At 43.7% G+C, this 20,751-nt stretch overlaps 1 protein-coding gene across 1 annotated transcript in view; it reads left to right on the top strand.

Moving 5' to 3' along the window:
- Positions 1 to 20,751, top strand: part of adgrv1 (adhesion G protein-coupled receptor V1) — a 117,360-nt gene that overhangs the window by 8,074 nt on the left and 88,535 nt on the right. The window contains exons 8-20 of the mRNA XM_030777753.1: positions 236 to 565; positions 1,395 to 1,571; positions 2,004 to 2,227; positions 3,575 to 3,701; positions 4,244 to 4,429; positions 4,786 to 4,966; positions 5,223 to 5,386; positions 5,551 to 5,674; positions 5,795 to 6,055; positions 7,365 to 7,491; positions 8,002 to 8,219; positions 8,506 to 9,252; positions 10,568 to 10,941. Coding sequence (XP_030633613.1) covers positions 236 to 565; positions 1,395 to 1,571; positions 2,004 to 2,227; positions 3,575 to 3,701; positions 4,244 to 4,429; positions 4,786 to 4,966; positions 5,223 to 5,386; positions 5,551 to 5,674; positions 5,795 to 6,055; positions 7,365 to 7,491; positions 8,002 to 8,219; positions 8,506 to 9,252; positions 10,568 to 10,941 — 3,240 coding nt within the window. The remainder of the gene's footprint in view (positions 1 to 235; positions 566 to 1,394; positions 1,572 to 2,003; positions 2,228 to 3,574; positions 3,702 to 4,243; positions 4,430 to 4,785; positions 4,967 to 5,222; positions 5,387 to 5,550; positions 5,675 to 5,794; positions 6,056 to 7,364; positions 7,492 to 8,001; positions 8,220 to 8,505; positions 9,253 to 10,567; positions 10,942 to 20,751) is intronic.

The raw sequence follows: 20,751 nt of genomic DNA, 5'->3' as shown, positions 1-20,751 counted from the left end.
GAAAAAAAATAAATTGGCAGAGCATATGTGTCTTGGACAAATTAAATTTGCGTGGCTTGTAGAACCATATGATTATTACAGCGTTACCCAACACAGAGAGGATATTTTGCCAAACGGCAGCAATTATACTGCACTTTGCCATGCTGACAACACTTTGGTAAATTTAAATTTTTATGTTTATGTCAAGTGAAAACATGAAAATAAATATATTCGACCCTCTCTGTGCCTTCCACAGCTGGTGTTTTACATACAGGATAGTGATGATGTCTATGGACGCTTTGGTTTCCACCCCGCGATGGAACAGAGTATCCAGAGTCACCCAGAAGGACGGTACTTATCCCTCAGCTTCCTGCGAGAGGGCGGGATGCTCGGGGTGGTTCGACTGGACTTCACGGCCCTTTACATCCCCGCGGGGCCGCTGGATCCAGCCAGAGCCAAGGACCGGGTCCTGAATGGTACCAGTGCCAACAGTCTGCTGTTTACCTCTGGGCAGGCCCTTGCCCAAGTCACTTTACCCATCCGTAATGATGCCTTCCTTCAGAATGGAGCCCGCTTCCTCATAGTGGTGCGTATATAGGGAGTCAACAGACTGCAATTAGTGGTTTCACTAAGTAAGGTGCTGCTGGATCATAACTTTATGAAAGGGACGTCCCGCTGTAAATGAAGTTGAAGTTATGTTTTTTACTCACGCCCCAAAGCCAAAAGAGAGTTTTTGATAGACATTGGGGGTTGACTAGGGGGGGGGAAACTGCTTTATTTTTGGGAGAGTATCTTTTTAAGGAACACTCACACTGTTTTTTTTTTAAGTGCCTTCTCAGAATATTCTCAGGCAGTATTGAAAGCTTAAGTTCCTTCCTACATGTTTTTGGAGAGTTTGAAAAAAAAAATCAAGTGTGTTGTCTTCTTGTCTTGTGGCTGGGACCTTTATTTTCTTGTGAATTTTGTGCGTGGTGGACAGAGTCCTCAAGGTCTCGGCGATCTTCAGAGCGTACTGACACATTTATCTGTCCAACAGCTTGTGTGTTAATTAGTTTCTCTGAGGATGGCCGGTGTGTGAGAACTCTGGATGTATGCCATGGGATTTGTGTGGCTGTTTAAACAAACTACCTCTTTCACTGAACAAGACAAATAATAGAAGAACAAGAAATAAAAAGAAAGAACTTCCCTCGGGTCTGAAATTCTTAGGTTAAACACACATCGAGGAAAGGTTGACTGACAGCAAGAAGGGCCGTGTTGAGTGGCAATTGTATGCCTCAACACCAATGTGTGCTGAGGATTAGGTGCCTAATTAGTGAACATGGAGAATAAATATGGGAACATAGACAGGCAAATGTCGACCATGGACAGTGATTTTCTTTCTTTCTTTCTTTCTTATGCTCTCTCTCTTTTCTCAGCTGGACAGTGTACAGCTGATGAGTATCAGTCCTCCCGTCCCCTCAGTGAGTCCACGTTTCGGAGGTGCCGTCAACATCTCCCTCACCATCACTCCTGACATCGCTAACGGAGAGATCGGCTTCGTTAGTAACCAAACAGTGGTGACACAGGAACCAGAGGACAGGAACAGCAGCACGGTACAACTGTCACTCTGTCACTCTTCAAAGAGTACACTTTCCTCCCCCCCCCCCCCCAAAAAAGGAGTCTATTATCTCTGTATTACCACCTGAAGCCAAAGGTCTGGCTTCAAAAAAGGATTTGTAAACCTCTAAGGTATTCAACTGCTTATATCACCCAAAAACTGCAGAGTGGCTCAGTTTTGGGTTTTTTTTTTTTGGGATCATGCCCCAAAACCAAAACGTAGAGATAGACATTGAGGGGTGAGTGGGTGGAAAATAAAACCCTTCTGTTGAACTACCCTTTTAAGTGCCTCATTTTTTTGTATCACTGAAGCTTTGATTTGAGCAGTGAGTTCAACAGTTCCCTGCTCGTTTTGTAGGATGAAAGTGTCATCTGTCTCTCTCTCTCATCTATTTTCCTTTCTTTCTGTTGGTGTTCTGCTCCTTTAGATCATTCTTCCCCTGCGGCGTGATGGGACAGACGGACGGGCGGTGGTTTTCTGGAGTGTGCGTCCTGTCGGAGAAAACAGGGAGGATGTCACCGGCGATGACCTTTCACCTTTCAATGGTTCCATCACCTTCCTGTCAGGACAGAGCGAGGCAGTAATCAATATCACTATCATGGCTGACAACATCCCCGAAATCAACGAGACCGTCCTCCTCACACTCGATCGGTGAGGATCGGTTCACTGGATAACGTTGATTATTTATTTTCACAGATACATTTAGTATTGTCATTTGTTGCTAGAGAAGCATGATATTGCCTAGAAATAACTGTCTGTGGTATTGGATCAATGTCCCTGTTTTATCAGTGGGTTGACTGAATGCATGTGAGACAGCGTGCGAGTCCACTGTCAAGCATGTCAATTAGTGTGTGTGGGTGAGTTTGACTGCTTATACATAATTATATGAGCGTGAGGTTCTCCACTTCAGTCATAAATGACAAAATGGACAAAAATGGTTTTTATGAGGAGACCAGCACAGCTGGGAGAGTTTCCATGTAAACCAGAGCCCGTCAGTAACAACATGAATTTAATGTCATGACACAAGACACAGGCTCCTCATTTGACCCCTTTAATCAGGTTCCCTCCCTGGTATTCATGAGTTCTGACAGGAACACTCCCTCTCCTCTCCTCTCCTCTCCTCTCCTCTCCTCTCCTCTCCTCTCCTCTCCTCTCCTCTCCTCTCCTCTCCTCTCCTCTCCTCCTCCTCCTCCCTCCTTTCACAGGGTAGAAACAGCTCGCTTTGTAGTATACTTTGGGTAAGTGCGTGGTGAAGAGACTCTGTTTCTTTTGTGTGCAGTGAATCAATACTTTGTTTAGAATTGCATTTTTATTCAGAGATTGGGAGGTGCTCTCTCCTCCTGAGGGTGTGAAACGAAGGGTGGGAGTGTGTGTGTGTGTGTAGGGGCAAAGCACTTGGATGCCAGGCTATCTCTCTCCTCTTTATTTTACTTATTTATTTATTTTTTTTTAGTTGGCCCCTAATTTAACCAGGGTCTTTATTCTGTGCTGTGAAGACGGCAGTGTTTGTATGCATGCGGTGCATCTTCTGAAAGCGTTTGTTTGGAATGCTGCTGCCTGCCTTCCTTTTGTCCGCCGTTTACTAATTATCCCGGGCTTCCAGAGCGGGCTGCATCCACAGCCAAACTCCGTTAACACTAAGGACCCCCCGTCGAGGGGGGAGGCTAGCGCGCCGCGCCTAAACACAGCCAGTCAAAGCAATCCAGCCACCTGGGCCCGCAGAGGGCCAGCAGAACAGTGATTTACATTGTCTCCCCCAACTCTTACACTGTATTTATTCATATAAAAAAGTAAATACATGAGTAATGAATAAGAGATAATACACTTCAGGGAGCATTACAGAGTTGCAGGCAAGATGGAGATTGTGTGTAGCTTGCGGAGGGGGTACAAGATATGGCTAAGTGCTTTACTGGTCTGTCTTCTCAGTGGGCCGAAAGCAGGATTAGGACCGGAAAACACTGTGTCGTAATGAATTATCTTTGCCTTTCCGCTGCGCAGGACGAACGTGGAGACCCAGATCCTGAAGCCTGGCTTTACCAGCCGAGAGATTGTGATTTTAGAGAACGATGATCCAGGAGGAGTGTTTGAGTTTTCCCCTCTTTCTCGTGGACCCTGGTTCATCAGTGTAAGTGCTGGACATAACTCAGGCTCAAACCTAACTCTGATCTGACCATTGTCCCTTAAGTGGCTGGTCTAATCACCACGTAAAACCTGCAAGGATAAAAATGAGTGTATACGCCAACAGTGGTAAGAAGCCCACGGCTTTTATACAATATTTTAACAGGTGTTTCAATCTTGGAAAATTGTATTCTTAGTGCCTTTTATGTTTAATACTGTTAATACCTTTTAACAATGCATAAAAAGCATTTAATTTCATGTGTGATGCACAGCATTGTGATTGTGCTTACCTGTGTGTGTTACGTCCCTGTGTGTGTTATGTCCCTGTGTGTGTTATGTCCCTGTGTGTGTTATGTACCTGTATGTGTTATGTCCCTGTGTGTGTTATGTCCCTGTATGTGTTATGTACCTGTATGTGTTATGTCCCTGTGTGTGTTATGTACCTGTGTGTGTTATGTACCTGTATGTGTTATGTCCCTGTGTGTGTTATGTCCCTGTATGTGTTATGTCCCTGTGTGTTATGTACCTGTGTGTGTTATGTCCCTGTAGGAGGGGGAGACAGTGGAGTTAAGGGTTATTAGAGCACAGGGCCAGTTACTGAACCAGCTGGTTCGCTATACAGTCACACCCGCTGGCACCTCCGAGTTTTACGGAGCTACGGGCATCCTGGAGTTCCAGCCTGGGGAAAGAGAGGTGGTGGTGGCATTGGTTGCCAGGCCAGACGGAGTACCTGAGGTAAGACAGGAGGAGGGTAAAACCTATTGTTTTAAATGGGCTAGGGTCACCCGTGTGGTACCTCCAATGCGTCAGACGACGCTTGCATTTCGTCAGCTTCAGTTGTGTGACTGTTTCAGTGTGCTGTTGATTAAGAAACAAATGCAGTTGCTGTTTTTATGGATAAAATTGAGATTATTTGACTAATTGCATACTTATTCATTTAATTATTTGCTGTGGTGCAATGAAAAGAGATCTGACTATACGTATCAGTCTTTAAAGATGACAGTAGAATCTCATTCATTTCCACAGACTGTAGGACCTTTCAGAGTTATTGTAATTAAAAGCATCACCAAAGCCTGTGCTTGTGTCTCCAGCTGGACGAGACTTTCTCAGTGGTCCTCAGCAGTCACAGCACTCCGGCCAGTCGCCTCGGCAACCGCAGACAGGTCAACATCACCGTGCGCCAGAGCGACGACCCTTTTGGGGTCATTGAGTTCATTCAGGCGGGACTGAAGTTCAGTATAAATGAGAGTAAAGGGATGGAGTCCCACTCAGGTACAATGACTTTTCAAATTATTCTGACATGAGGTTATCATGTATACAGTTTATTCACAGAGGTTACTTTTGATGTTTTTACATCATGACAAACAGTTTTTAGTAGCTTTATATAAAAACTATCTCATGTTTAATAACAGCCCAGCAGTATACAAGGGCAAATCGTAACTATGGGTCAAATCATGTGTATGGTAATATTTTGTAGTCTTTGTGGTCTTTTTCTCTCATTATCTATTTCTCTCATTATATGTGACAGCCTCTTACCCCATCGTGAGGAGCCGGGGTGGTTTTGGGAACGTATCTGTCTCCTGGGTCATAGAGCCCACCCATTCTGGAGATGTTACTCCAGTGCAGGGGGAGATTGTCTTCGCTGAGGGGGAGTTTTTGAAAAACCTGACCCTCTTCTCTGTTCCAGATGAGGTAAAATTTATACAGCACTCCCCAAAGATGAAGAGTGTTTTAAAGTAATGTATAGTATAAAAATAATAAATGTGATCAAGAAAAACAGTAAGTTGAACTGATGTTTTATGGCTGCAGTATCTGGTTTTGAAACAGTGACCTGTTTTTTTTTTTTTTTTTTGTAGATACCAGAGGGTTCCGAAAATTTCACTCTCACCCTCCTGAACACGACAGGTGGAGCTAGACTTGGGAATGCTCTGAATGCCAGTTTACAGATTATGGAAAATGATGATCCAATTTATTTTGCAGGTAACATTTTCAAACGATCACCTATACTTTACACTACTCCAGGCCTATAATTTATTCATCACTATCTCCAGTAATATATGTACATTATGCTGTAAAACTCTCTCTCTCTCTGTTTTACAGAGCCTGTTGTTGTCACTGTGCCGGAAGGAGGCATGGCCAATTTCACTATTTTGAGAGCCGGAGTTCCAGATTACGTCGCTACGGTGATGTATCGGTTTGAGTACGGCGACGCGTCACCGGGAGACTTCGTCCCATTGAGTAACAGCTCTCTGCTGACGTTTGACGTGGGTGAATGGATGAAGAACATATGGGTTGCTGTGGAGGACGATGACATTCCAGAAACGGATGAACCCTTCTATATCGTTCTGTTCAACGCCACAGGTGTATTATATTAATGTACTATTACTTGGGGACATTGGGGACACTTTACTGGCATTGATTAGTTTATGAAATTGTGTATTTATTAGCATTGTTTATTTATCTTTCAGAGATTTTTCAGAATATCGATAAATTTTACATGCTATAGATAGTCATTTCATCATAAGTACTGATATTTAGTGAATCAGTATAGCAGTAGATAGTCTGCTTCACTTCTTGATATGACTTTGTAGTTAGATGTATGAAAATGTGGTAATACGACTCTTTATATTCTTATCCATGTTTTAGTATGGAGTAGCTAAATCCACCTCATTATGTGTTTGTTTTCGTAAACAAAGGCAATGTTTGATTTGTGACGGGTCTTCGGGACCTCTAATGACCTCTCTAAATCATCACAGAGTGTGTGTGTGTGTATGTATGAGTGTGTGTCTCACAGTATTGAAGAGAGTGGTGGGTGGGCAAACTACGCCAAGTTAATTACAGATCACAGTCTCCCTTTCATTATGCATGACAAAGCTAGTCTACTCTTGGGTGCTTTTTTTCTTTTTTTCACTTTCACGTTCACTGCACACTCAAACGGGCCGCTATTTATTCTGGAATATTTTAAGGTTTGGTATATGATTTCTGTCCGCAGCTGGGTCTGAGTGGTTGCCATGGCTATCATTGGTTTCCTTAATGAGAACAGGCGCGCTCGCTCTCTCTCTCTCTCTCTCTCTCTCTCTCTTTTTTTCTTAAACTAATGCCTAGCATGGCCACAATAATGTGTAGATCTGAAACAAACGACATTTGTTATATGTAAAGTGGAAAACACAAACATATGCTTGAAAATATGAGATTCTGAAAAGGATTTGGCATAAGGATAGTGGATTCTTTCATCAGAGAAATATCTTACTTGCATGACAATCTTTTCTGTTCAGAAGCTGATATATTGACATCTTATGCAATACTACGGCCTGTTTTTGTATGTTTTTACTCATCCTGTGGTGGAATATTGGATACAGACAAGGTGTTGATTTGTATTCTTTATTGCCTGTTTTCTGCATTGTTTTTCTTCATTGTTACTGAACCGACTAGAAGAATATAAACTGCTTAAGTCAGGCTTATGACGGCATTGTGGTGGCATCAGGGCAGACCAGTGTTACAAATGAATTATACACCAGTTTATTACTTAAGACAGGTAATTGTGAGTTCCCAGACAGCGGCCATTTGGATTTGTAATGTGAGGAGAGTGTTAGCCTGGTATTGACGGCTTGATTCTCAAATGACAAAGCCTTTGTCTGTATGTGTGTTATTGTGTGTGTGTGGTGACCAGGGGATGCTGTGGTCTATGGCCAGGGTGTTGCAACTGTGGTGATCACGGCAAACGATGACGCCAATGGAATATTTTCTCTGCAGTCCATTGAGAGGCCAGTGGAAGAGGGGAAATCCAACAACTTTTAGTGAGTAACTGTTTCAAATGTCATCTTACCAGCAATGAGACAGCACTGATCTGGGATCTGTGTAGATATTCATGGGTTATGGAGAGGCTGCAGTGTTTAGTTTACCTGGACCTAGTCACTATAAGTAAGTCTCAAAACATGATGGCTTTACTTGTGTAAAAGCTGTCATAACATACTGTGACTCAGATAGTCTGTGATTTGCTGTAATAACAGTAATGAACCTCTCCTGTTTCCTTCCTTCCCTTTTGTGAATTTGATTTTGTAAATTTGATTTTGTAATATTCCCCCTTTCTGTAGTACTGTATGTGTGTGGATGCCACCGAATGCGTGTGCTTGGAATGGGACATAGTTTGGAGAATGCATTTTTTTGTATGTCCTATTGACCTATTATTGTAAATAATAAACATTTTCATCATAAATGTGGTGTGTCCTAATGACATAATGGTACGTTAGGCTGGTGTAGAATTATCATGTTGTTGCAATTGTTGTTGTTGTTGTTGTTATCTGCAGCGTTCACCGAGACCGAGGACACTTTGGCAACGTTACAGTGTTTTGGCAGCTGTTTGCCAACGATACCCCTCTGGAGCCTAGTCAGGAATTCGCTAATACCTCTGGCTCCATCATCTTCACCACCGGAGAGGAGACCAAACCCATAGTGTTGGAGGCCATATCCGACAAACTCCCCGAGTTCAATGAGTTCTATGAGCTTAGGCTGGTAAATATATCAGGTAAATTCTCTAAACTGTTTAATATGGCTAGAGATGTACAACATTCATTGAAGTAAATTTTTGAGCTATGAGATACCAAATCATTTTCATACTTGTATCTGTGTACATACTGTCAGTATTCAAGTTTGGTGCAAAGTAAATGCTACTGTAATCCTGATCTGCTGCTAAATACTCAGTTTTGCTAAATATTCAGTTTTGCTAATCTCCAGTATCCCCTATTCCCAGATTATTTCCTGTTGGGGAAAACAAAAACATTGAAAATGAGCTCTCCCATTCCATTATACAGGTGGATATCCTGGAGAAGGAGGCCGTCTGGCCGATCACAACCTCAATGCCTCGGTTCTGATACCTTTCAACGATGACCCGTTTGGAGTGTTTGCCATCGACCCAGATAGCCTGGAACGTGAGGTAGCAGAGGATGTTCTTTCAGAAGACGACATGTCTGATGTTACGTCTTTCACCATCCTTCGACAGCAGGGTACATTCAGCAACGTGCGCGTTAGCTGGGAGATCCTGTCCGCGGCTTTCCCGGAAGGCCTTCCCACGATGATGGACTTAATCCTAATGGCCACCTTCCCACAGGAGGTGGAACTCAGGCCCCATGCCAGGAGGCACCACTCTGGCACAGATGCCCTCTACTTCTCCGGCCTTCCAGGATCTTACGGAACAATTCCTGCAGCAGCCCAACCTGAGGACATCCCTCAGATCCTGGCTAACTTTACCTTCTCCGCTTGGCTCATGCCCACACTCAACATGGAAGGTTTTATTGTCTCTAAGGGCAATGGGAATGGGTCTCTGTGCTATGGTATTAAGATTCACATCAATGAATCCCATGTTACGCTGATGCTGCACTACACCACAGTGGGATCTAACAGCACACTCATAGCACGATCAACAGAGGCTAAGTTTGTGGAGGATAACACATGGATTCATGTTGTTGTCACAGTGGAAGATGGGATTATTGAGTTCTACTTGAATGGTAATCCAATGCCCGGAGGGATTAAGAGTCTGAAAGGAGAGGCCATCATCAATGGTAGGTAAATGGGATCTATAGTGAATCTGCTGTCTGAGAGAAAGTTATGTCTCTATTTGACAAAGAGACTCTACTGGGAATCTGTCAAACACCCAAACTCCAGATGTAGCTCCACCACTGTAATACTCCAGCAATAAGCAGTTGTCCTATGGCCATTATATTTAGGGACTCATTTTCGTAGGTCTTTTGTCGTTGTTAAGTAATATTGAGCCAAACTGACTGAACTGATCAAGCAGAACACAGAGACACAGATGAAAGTGTCAGATCATGACTTCTTGTTACTCTAACTACATTTCTCATGCCATGCATTCCCTGGGGACTGTGAGAGAAAGTCCTCTGGGCTTTTTGTTTTTTATTCCACTTGTGGGTGTGGGGTACTGGATTCATCTTCACTTCTGTGTGTCTTTGGAGAGATCCGGTAGTGACAGGCTTTTGCTATTGTTTAACATTACACTGAGCTGTTCTGCTTGAGTGAGCAGTAGTTGGCTGCTGGGACATTGTTGGTGGTATATGAGAAGCTCTTTGCCCCCCCTCCCCACCCCACCCCTGAAACTCCCCAACACCATTCCTAGAATTTAAAGACAATGTGTTTTTTCGTTCCAAGTGGAGACCCCCTGGTAGCACTTTCTTGATATCTCTTTTCAAAATACTGTCAAATGGATATATACATTTAAACAGCCAGAACGTATGACAATGTCTTAGTTTGTTAGCTTAACTGGTTAAAGTGGGTTCTCCTCAAGGTTTTTGTGTGTGTTCACTGTGGCGTGCTTCCTCAATTTGTACAGTTGTGTGCTTTTGAATGTCATCCTGGTGGCCAATGCGCTGTTACCGCAGAATTCACTGATCAGCGGACTGAACATGGAGGTCAAATTCTGACCTTCTGAACTGAGATTTCACACTTGTTTTGATGTGAAACCCATGCAATAGATTATGAGACTGGTATGTGTGTGTTTGTGTGTGTGTGTGTGTGTGTGTGTGTGTGTGTGTGTGTTTTTTTGACTTATTACAAGGCACATGCATAGGGGCATGCACAAAAATGATCTGTTGTTGTTTGTTTTTTTGGGGTTTTTTTTGGTTGGTTGTTTTTTTGTTAGTTTTTGGGTTTTTTTAAGAAACGCAGACCAGTGGCAAAGAAAAAACAAACCCTGATTTGATTAAATTACATTATTGGCTGTAAATCATTTCAACAAGAGAAAGCATTTAAAATAGAAATCTGTCTTCTTCTTTACACACATTTTTCATAAGTTGTTACAGATGTGATCTGTAGTAGTGCTTACTAAACAGGTGTGACTTTTAATGTCTCAACTCCTTGCAGACCCTGTACCAATATGGATTGGGTCAGATCCCCATGGCCAGCAGCGTTATACCGGTCTGTTGCAGGATGTCCGGCTCTACTCAAGCCGTCTGAACCGGACCCAAATCCACGAGCTCCATAACCAGCCATCCAAGACAGACCTGCGTAACGTGTCTGGGTACTTGTCTTACCGGCAGGATGATAAAGTCAAGTCCTTCATAGTGGAGGTGCGGGACGACCACGAGGAGGAGGGAGAGGAGGTGTTTTATCTACAGCTGGTGGCTGTGCATGGAGGTGCCAGGCTACCCTTGCCCAGACCCACTGCTACCCTCAGAGTGATGAAGAGTGACTTTGCCAACGGACTGTTTGGGTTCACTGGAGCCTGCATACCAGAAGTAAGAATATGATCCACTACACAAAATTTTACTAAGCTATCAAGGTTACAGGTGGAAAAACACTGCTATGTTTAAAACACTGCTTTTTGCTGGGTGAAGATAAATGTAACGGACTGTAATGAGAGTGGATTCACTAACTTTTTGAGATGTTAAGCACTGCTAGAAAATTATGTCATTAGACAAGTATTAGACAATTAGATTTGTCACAGATGATTGTGAAAAAAACATATTTTGTGTGTTAAAGGTTCTGCCTTGTTTTGATAAGACAGTGAAACAGGTAATGGATAGCACTGGCTAAGGAATGTGATGCTATTGTATTGAATTTGGAAGAATTCTCTGAATGACTAAAACCCAGGAAGTATAGAAGGTGTACAGCTTTTCATAGTTACATATTTTTACATTCACACACTTTGAATGTTTATCTGTACTATGTTTTGTAGCTACGTATGCTTTCAAGCTGAGGTGTCGTCTTATGTGTCTGGGATACGAAGAGGTGTTTTTTGACATGGGGAAAAAAATCTCTTTTCATCACTTTTAAGACAATTAAATATTTTTATTTCATCCTAATGTATGACTGCTAAGGAGAGTTCAGGGTGTCCTTGACATTGGTGTTCATGGGCAGAGCTGGTTGAAATAGTCCATGAAAGGGTCCCTCTGTCTGTCCACAAGGATGGAACAGTCCATACCCAGCTTGGTGACTCTAGCAGCTTCCTCCCTTTCTCGCTGGGCTCTCAGCTTCATGGCTTCTCTCTCTGCTTTGAGACGGGGAGGAATGGGTATGGACACATATTTAGTGTGGAACTCTTCACGGATCCAGGAGGAACTGTGAATGTTCTGAGGGACCCTGTTGGCAGCACTTTCCAGTTTGGGAGGATGTTGTGTGTTTCCCAGGAATGGTGTGGAGGAGTGGCCATGTGTGGGATGTGCTTGTCCAGGCAGGTGTCCACTGGAACACGTGGGACACAATCCAAAACCAGTCTGTGTCTGACCTGCTTCTGTGACCTGGGGTCCTCTCTGTGGTCGAACTCGTCCAGTTTGGCGCCTAAACGGTGAAATACCTGGACTGACATCATAAGTTTTTGTGTCAGTCGGCTTTGAGACACCAAGTTCCCACCACAGGTGCATCCAGCCTCATCAGAGACCTCAACACTGATTTTGTCTGTTGTACTCTGAGGCTTCCCACTATTTCTTCTGTGTGCTTTGAATTTCTTTGGGCGAGACTCCTCTTTCTGCAGAGTGTTCTTCTTGATACTTTAGCCTGCCTCGCCCAGCACAGAACTGACACCTGCCTTCTTGATGCTGATGGCCTCTGTCCTCATCAGCTTCCTGAGCTCTGCTCTGTCACCATCTGGGTCATTTAATGGAAAAGCCCATTTGAGCTTTTCCTGACCAGCTCTCCTCAACTTGTCCTCCCTTGTGGTGACTGGACTACACCAAGGGATGTGATATATTCCTGTTAAATAGCAAAAGGCATCACAATTTTAAAAGGAATTAATTCTTCCTTTTTACCACTTTGAGTATCGCTGTCACTAAAAAAGCACAGTCAAGGCAGCTTTGCCAAAGAAAAGAGAATTCAGCATCTGACCTAAGGACACCCAGAATAATTTCTGTTCTTGGTGCAGCCTTCTTTGCATCAGCAGCTGATACATCTGCCTGCTACAAAATGCAACACAGTTTTCCCACAAGGTGTAGGGCCCTCTGGCACACAGTAAGACCAAACAAAAACTGAAAATTTGACATAACTTCAAAAAATCCACTGGCCTTGGTGGCACATTCACTCCTGTCCTCTGAAGCAATTCATGCCAGAGCGTTCTTCAGAGATACATAGTGCTGAAGCAAAGCATTCACAGATTGCACCCGCACAGCCCACTGTGTTAGGCAATTTTTTTTTTTTTTTCCAAAGTCTTTACAATGTTCTCATCCTCTTAAACTCCAAGGTCTCACTGAGCTTGTTGAAAAACACTTTCCCGTTTGGCAAAAACTGTGATGAAGGAACTTATGTCTTTAGTGTACTGTACTGAGTCTCTGGCGAGAGTCAATGTCGTGACTGCCCACTTGTAACGTGAGATTTAACGAATGAGCTGTACAATGAACAAAAAGTGCTTTTAACTGCTCAACCAACAACTGGGCTTGAACACCATTAATGCTACCAGCCATGTTGGCGGCACTACCATAACACTGTCCTCGTAGAGTTAAACTGGTTGTCAGTTTAACTCTACTTAGAGTACATATTTTTAGTAACAGTACTTCTACTTGTACTTTTTCCACCCCTGATTACAGTATTCAATTTCTGTAGGGGGTTCCGGGGCCATTACCCTGTAAAAAAGAAAAGAAAAAATTAAACTCTGTAAAATTTAGATTTAGATTTAATGATGAGCATGATGAACTGCAGAGGGAAAGTTGTGGGCAAATTTTGGTTTGGATCTTCACTAGGCTACAACAGAAAAGAATGCACAGGGTCAGGCAACAGTGCCTGTATGACGAACATTTGTAAGATGAACTAATGTTGTTCTACCAAGGATAGAATGATATTTAGGCCCAATATGGTTAGTAGATGCAACGATTTTTTTTTTTTACTATTATTTTTCATTTTTATGTATAGTCATGTGTCGCTTAACGTCTTTTCGGGCAACTTCCAACCACATATACGTCCGTGGTCCCACAAGGTTATAATACAGTTCAGAAATCCCAATCGGAGAACGGGACATAGCAGGTGTAACCAGATGCAGCAGACGCAACCGCTTCCCGCACGCAACATGTGTATCTCATGTCTCTTGGCGATTGCGCTGCCAGACATGTAATAGTACAGTACATATATAACCTATAATACATATGTCTTGATAGACATAATAAATGCCTATGTTCCTGGCTTATGTGTGTACTGTAGTGTACTTTTTATCATTATTTTATGTGAACTTTCCTCACTTACAAATAAAAAGTTTACCGTATAATAGCGTATGCTTCAACTAGTAGGCAGCACCATTCAGTCTCGTGTATCGTGCGTCTCTTGAGTGTTGTAGCTATATGTCTGTTTAATTTTCTTTCGAAAATGTTACCGTAAAGTGCGTCATGGCTCCCAAATGCAGCATAACCAGTGCTAGCTATATCAGCAGCAAGAGGCAAAGGATAAGTATCGATTTGGAAGTGAAACAAAAGTTTATTAAACAACTAGAAGGAAAATCAGTGAATGCTATTGCTTGCAGTTTTGCTAAGTATGTACTGTAATATGGTGTTCGCACAACGTCCAAATCACATAACGTTCTATTTCACAGAACGCACAGAACGCGGACGTTAAGTCACTATGAATGCTCCAAAAAAAAAAAAAAAACCCCTGTAACGGTGACCTTGTCACTGGGTGGGCAGATGATTCCTCTGGGTGGGCAACACCCTCCCCAGCCCACCCGTAGACATGTACCTGCTACTAACCTGCTCAAATCCTCTCCAGTGTGTTGATCTTGGCTCTCTTCTGTACCTCCATGATCATCCTGTCTGTCTGCAAAAACACCACTTACTCATATGCATACTCATACCTTGGGCTTAATGGCACCCACTGCTGTTTTATATTTAGCTGATTTAGCTTTAGCTACCCTTGATTAACTTGGGTGCTTCATGATGTGAACTTGATATAAAGTGTCACTAACATGGCTACTAACCTGCTTGAACCCTCTCCAATGACTTGGGCTGGGCTCCCTGCTATGCCTCCATGCTGGTCCTGTCTGTTTGCAAAAATAAAAACACTTTCTCATAAGCAATTTACATTGATATTGGTCTCAACAGTACTTACAGTTATGATTTCCTGAGGACTATCCTTAAACAATTAACCTGATTTACAGTACTACTAGCCTGCTTGTATCTTCTCCAACAACTTGGACTGGGCTCTCTGCCATTCCTCCACGCTCATGCTACCTGTTTACAAAAACACCACTTACTCATACCTTGGGCTTAATGGTCATTCTGCTATGCTATATTTTGTTAATTAACCTGAGTGCCTCATGACATTACCTTGACTTACAGTACTAGCTACTGATCTGGTTACTAACCTGTTGGTACCTGCTGCCATAACCTGGGCTGGGCTTCCTGCTGGTTTCCCTCTGTGCTCCACCTTCTGTCTATTTGTATACCATACACCATTTACTTCTATACTTTCATTAAGCTTTGTTTTGTCAGCACTCACTGCTATGTTATAGCTAAAAACCAACTTTATAAATTGGTGGAACACATTCTTTTCAATAGCTCATGGCTAACATCTGCCTTCACTAACCTTTTAAAGAAAGGCCATAATGTCTTTGAAGGTGCACCTGCATGCTTCATGCTGCCAGGTGCAACATGCAGTGCACATGCAACCTGTTCTCTTCCTGCCTGCATGGGAAAAAATATTAGCCATTGCCAACTTAATCTGAATAAAAACAGACATAAATAATTAAACTAATCCTAAAGCTGCTTGAATTGATGCATTGTCCATCAAAATACATAGTGATGGTGTGGACTGTGTCATTAGCTAATGTAGCTAGTTCTCCATTCACTTCAATAATTTAAATTTAGCTGGTTAGTAAGCTAGCTAGTAGCTATGGAGCTAATAAGAACTAGCTAACGTTAGATGCACCTTGAGTCGAAATGCATTAACATTACATTTCGACTGTCTGAACTTTCAATTGATCACAATTAATGAATAAGCCAACTAACATTAGCTAGCTAGCTTGCAAACTACATTTGCTTATGCTAGCTAGGTAAAGTTAGCAGCTGAAGTTGACCACTTAACGTTAGAGTTTGAGGGATACATGCAACAATGCTTCAGTTAGAAATACAGCCAACTGTTGTACAATACTAATAATGATGCCAAATATGCTTGTTTTTATGTACACATCTCAGCTGAGATTTGGAGTCTAGCTAGATGACATTCAATGTGATCAGTCGAACACGTCTCTTCCTCTGAGCTGTTTCCCACTATCTCTGGTTGTGGCGGTCTGGCGGTGGCGGAGAGGAACGCTCCAACAGTCTACTACAACACAGTGCATGCACACCGCTGTGGTAGTCCTGCACAGGCACTCAAATGGCGCAACATGTCATATCTGTCTCGCTGATAAAGTCAAATATTTTCATATATCGCAGCTGATGCAATCAGATTCTTCACTACATAAAATTAGGTTTTCATTACAGGTTACTCAAATCTTCAAAATGAAATAAACACCATATTGTCTGCAAAAAACTAGTATTGCCAGGCAATACTTGTTTGAGAAGTAGCATTGCCATGGCAGTGCTAGCAATACTGACAGCAGCAGTCATGATCTATCACTTGATGGACAAAGCCAAATTCCCACAATGTCAAGAGAGAGACTTGGATGGGGGAGACCATTGTCCTCACGCAAAGATGTACATTCCCTTTTTTTTCCTTTTGAGTATACATGGCGTCTAAGCCCTCTGATGGTGTAAGCCATTAAAAATCAACCAAAAACCCACTGCAGGTTTAACATACATAGACCATTGTTAAATGATATTAGCACCTCAGGAAATGTACAAGAATCGCTTTCCTATCAGTATATTTGAGGAAACGTGCTGGCCTCTGCCACTCAAATCCAGTGCCTAGTTGAGAGTGATGAAGAGCGATTATGGCAGCAGACTTTACTTCACCTGAGCCCACAAACCCCACAAAAACAAAATCGAGTTTACAAAATTTACCAAAATTTAAAGAATTTTACACCTGAAAAGTAAAACCTGCTACACTTACAAAATAATTCAATGCTTTGAGAAGATGAACACAATTAATTGTAATGAGACTAGAATCAGTAAACCTGTTAGAGTTCAGTACTGAGAGAACATCCTGGATTAGACAGGTTTTAAATCATTTCATTTGTCACAGAGAATCTTGAAAGGAGTACAATTTGCGTGTAACAAGTTCTGCATTGTTTTGGTCAGACGTATAGTATGAGTATAGAAGCAGGATAAAAGTATTATAGAAGTATAAATATAGAAGCAGCTCTGTTTTTCATAGTTACATATTTTTGCGCTCACATACTTTGAATGTTTCTCTCTCTGTACTATGTTTTGTAGCTACAAATGTTATATGTATGCTTCTGAGTTGTGGTGTCATCTTATATGTCTGGGATATGAAGAGGTGTTTTATGACATGGGGGGAAAAAAATCTCTTTTCACCACTTTTAAGACAATTAAATATTTTTATTTCATCCTAATGTATGACTGCTAAGGAGAGCTCAGGGTGTCCTTGACATTGGTGTTCATGGGCAGAGCTGGTTGAAATGGTCCATGAAAGGGTCCCTCTGTCTGTCCACAAGGATGGAACAGTCCATACCCAGTTTGGTGACTCTAGCAGCCTCCTCCCTCTCTCACTGGGCTCTCAGCTTCATGGCTTCTCTCTCTGCTTTGAGACGGGGAGGAATGGGTATGGACACATATTTAGTGTGGAACTCTTCACGGATCCAGGAGGAACTGTGAATGTTCTGAGGGACCCTGTTGGCAGCACTTTCCAGTTTGGGAGGATGTTGTGTGTTTCCCAGGAATGGTGTGGAGGAGTGGCCATGTGTGGGATGTGCTTGTCCAGGCAGGTGTCCACTGGAACACGTGGGACACAATCCAAAACCAGTCTGTGTCTGACCTGGTTCTGTGACCTGGGGTCCTCTCTGTGGTCGAACTCGTCCAGTTTGGTGCCTAAACGGTGAAATACCTGGACTGACATCATAAGTTTTTGTGTCAGTCGGCTTTTAGACACCAAGTTCCCACCACAGATGCATCCAGCCTCATCAGAGACCTCGACACTGATTTTGTCTGTTGTACTCTGAGGCTTCCCACTGTTTCTTCTGTGTACTTTAAGTTTCTTTGGGCCAGACTCCTCTTTCTGCAGAGTGTTCTTCTTGATACTTTAGCCTGCCTCGCCCAGCACAGAACTGACACCTGCCTTCTTGATGCTGATGACCTCTGTCCTCATCAGCTTCCTGAGCTCTGCTCTGTCACCATCTGGGTCATTTAATGGAAAAGCCCTTCTGAGCTTTTCCTGACCAGCTCTCCTCAACTTGTCCTCCCTTGTGGTGACTGGACTCCACCCAGGGATGTGATAAATTCCTGTTTAATAGTGAAAGGCATCCAAATTTAAGAAATTGAATTATTTCTTTCTTTTTACCTCTTTCCCAGGATGTGACTAGTAAGGAGAGCTCAGGATGCTCTTCATGTCAGTGTCTATGAGAAGAGCTGGCTGAAATGGTCCATGAAAGGGTCCCTCTGTCTGTACACAAGGATGGAACAGTCCATACCCAGCTTGGTGACTCTAGCAGCTTCCTCCCTTTCTCGCTGGGCTCTCAGCTTCATGGCTTCTCTCTCTGCTCTGAGATGGGGAGGAATGGGTATGGACACATACTTGGCGTGGAACTCTTCACGGATCCAGGAGGAACTGTGAGTGTTCTGAGGGACCCTGTTGGGAGCACTGTCCAGTTTGGAAAGATGTTGTGTGCTTCCCAGGAATGGTGTGGAGGAGTGGCCTTGTGCGGGACGTGTTTGTCCAGGCAGGTGTCCACTGGAACACGTGGGACACAATCCAAAACCAGTCTGTGTCTGACCTGCTTCTGCGGCCTGGGGTCCTCTCTGTGGTCGAACTCGCCCAGTTTGGTGCCTAAACGATGAAATACCTGGACTGACATCATACGTTTTTGTGTCAGTCGGCTTTGAGACACCAAGTTCCCACCACAGGTGCATCCAGCCTCATCAGAGACCTCAACACTGATTTTGTCTGTTGTACTCTGATGCTTCCCACTGTTTCTTCTGTGTACTTTAAGTTTCTTTGGGCCAGACTCCTCTTTCTGCAGAGTGTTCTCCTTGATACTTTTGCCTGCCTCGCCCAGCACAGAACTGACACCTGCCTTCTTGATGCTGATGACCTCTGTCCTCATCAGCTTCCTGAGCTCTGCTCTGTCACCATCTGGGTCATTTAATGGAAAAGCCCTTTTGAGCTTTTCCTGACCAGCTCTCCTCAACTTGTCCTCCCTTGTGGTGACTGGACTCCACCCAGGGATGTGATAAATTCCTGTTTAATAGTGAAAGGCATCCAAATTTAAGAAATTGAATTATTTCTTTCTTTTTACCTCTTTCCCAGGATGTGACTAGTAAGGAGAGCTCAGGATGCTCTTCATGTCAGTGTCTATGGGAAGAGCATCCTGAGCTGAAATGGTCCATGAAAGGGTCCCTCTGTCTGTCCACAAGGATGGAACAGTCCATACCCAGCTTGGTGACTCTAGCAGCTTCCTCCCTTTCTCGCTGGGCTCTCAGCTTCATGGCTTCTCTCTCTGCTCTGAGATGGGGAGGAATGGGTATGGACACATACTTGGCGTGGAACTCTTCACGGATCCAGGAGGAACTGTGAGTGTTCTGAGGGACCCTATTGGGAACACTGTCCAGTTTGGGAGGATGTTGTGTGTTTCCCAGGAATGGTGTGGAGGAGTGGCCATGTGCTGGACGTGTTTGTCCAGGCAGGTGTCCAAAGGAACATGTGGGGCATAGTCCAGAACCAGTCCGTGTCTGACTGACCTGCTGGTTCTGCGGCCTGGGGTCCTCTCTGTGGTTGAACTCGCCCAGTTTGGTGCCTAAACGGTGAAATACCTGGACTGACATCATAAGTTTTTGTGTCAGCAGGCTTTTAGACACCAAGTTCCCACCACAGGTGCATCCAGCCTCACCAGAGACCTCGACACTGATTTTGTCTGCTGTCCCCTGAGGCTTCCCACTGTTCCTTCTGTGTACTTTAAGTTTCTTTGGGCCAGACTCCTCTTTCTGCAGAGTGTTCTTCTTGATACTTTTGCCTGCCTCGCCCAGCACAGAACTGACACCTGCCTTCTTGATGCTGATGACCTCTGTCCTCATCAGCTTCCTGAGCTCTGCTCTGTCACCATCTGGGTCATTTAATGGAAAAGCCCTTCTGAGCTTTTCCTGACCAGCTCTCCTCAACTTGTCCTCCCTTGTGGTGACTGGACTCCACCCAGGGATGTGATAAATTCCTGTTTAATAGTGAAAGGCATCCAAATTTAAGAAATTGAATTATTTCTTTCTTTTTACCTCTTTCCCAGGATGTGACTAGTAAGGAGAGCTCAGGATGCTCTTCATGTCAGTGTCTATGGGAAGAGCATCCTGAGCTGAAATGGTCCATGAAAGGGTCCCTCTGTCTGTCCACAAGGATGGAACAGTCCATACCCAGCTTGGTGACTCTAGCAGCTTCCTCCCTTTCTCGCTGGGCTCTCAGCTTCATGGCTTCTCTCTCTGCTCTGAGATGGGGAGGAATGGGTATGGACACATACTTGGCGTGGAACTCTTCACGGATCCAGGAGGAACTGTGAGTGTTCTGAGGGACCCTATTGGGAACACTGTCCAGTTTGGGAGGATGTTGTGTGTTTCCCAGGAATGGTGTGGAGGAGTGGCCATGTGCTGGACGTGTTTGTCCAGGCAGGTGTCCAAAGGAACATGTGGGGCATAGTCCAGAACCAGTCCGTGTCTGACTGACCTGCTGGTTCTGCGGCCTGGGGTCCTCTCTGTGGTTGAACCCGCCCAGTTTGGTGCCTAAACGGTGAAATACCTGGACTGACATCATAAGTTTTTGTGTCAGCAGGCTTTTAGACACCAAGTTCCCACCACAGGTGCATCCAGCCTCACCAGAGACCTCGACACTGATTTTGTCTGCTGTCCCCTGAGGCTTCCCACTGTTCCTTCTGTGTACTTTAAGTTTCTTTGGGCCAGACTCCTCTTTCTGCAGAGTGTTCTTCTTGATACTTTTGCCTGCCTCGCCCAGCACAGAACTGACACCTGCCTTCTTGATGC

The sequence above is a fragment of the Chanos chanos genome, chromosome 1 (genome assembly GCF_902362185.1).
Source record: "Chanos chanos chromosome 1, fChaCha1.1, whole genome shotgun sequence".
Classification (NCBI taxonomy): domain Eukaryota; kingdom Metazoa; phylum Chordata; class Actinopteri; order Gonorynchiformes; family Chanidae; genus Chanos; species Chanos chanos.
The sequence above is the reverse complement of the archived record's forward strand: the minus strand, read 5'-3'. Positions and strand labels throughout refer to the sequence as shown.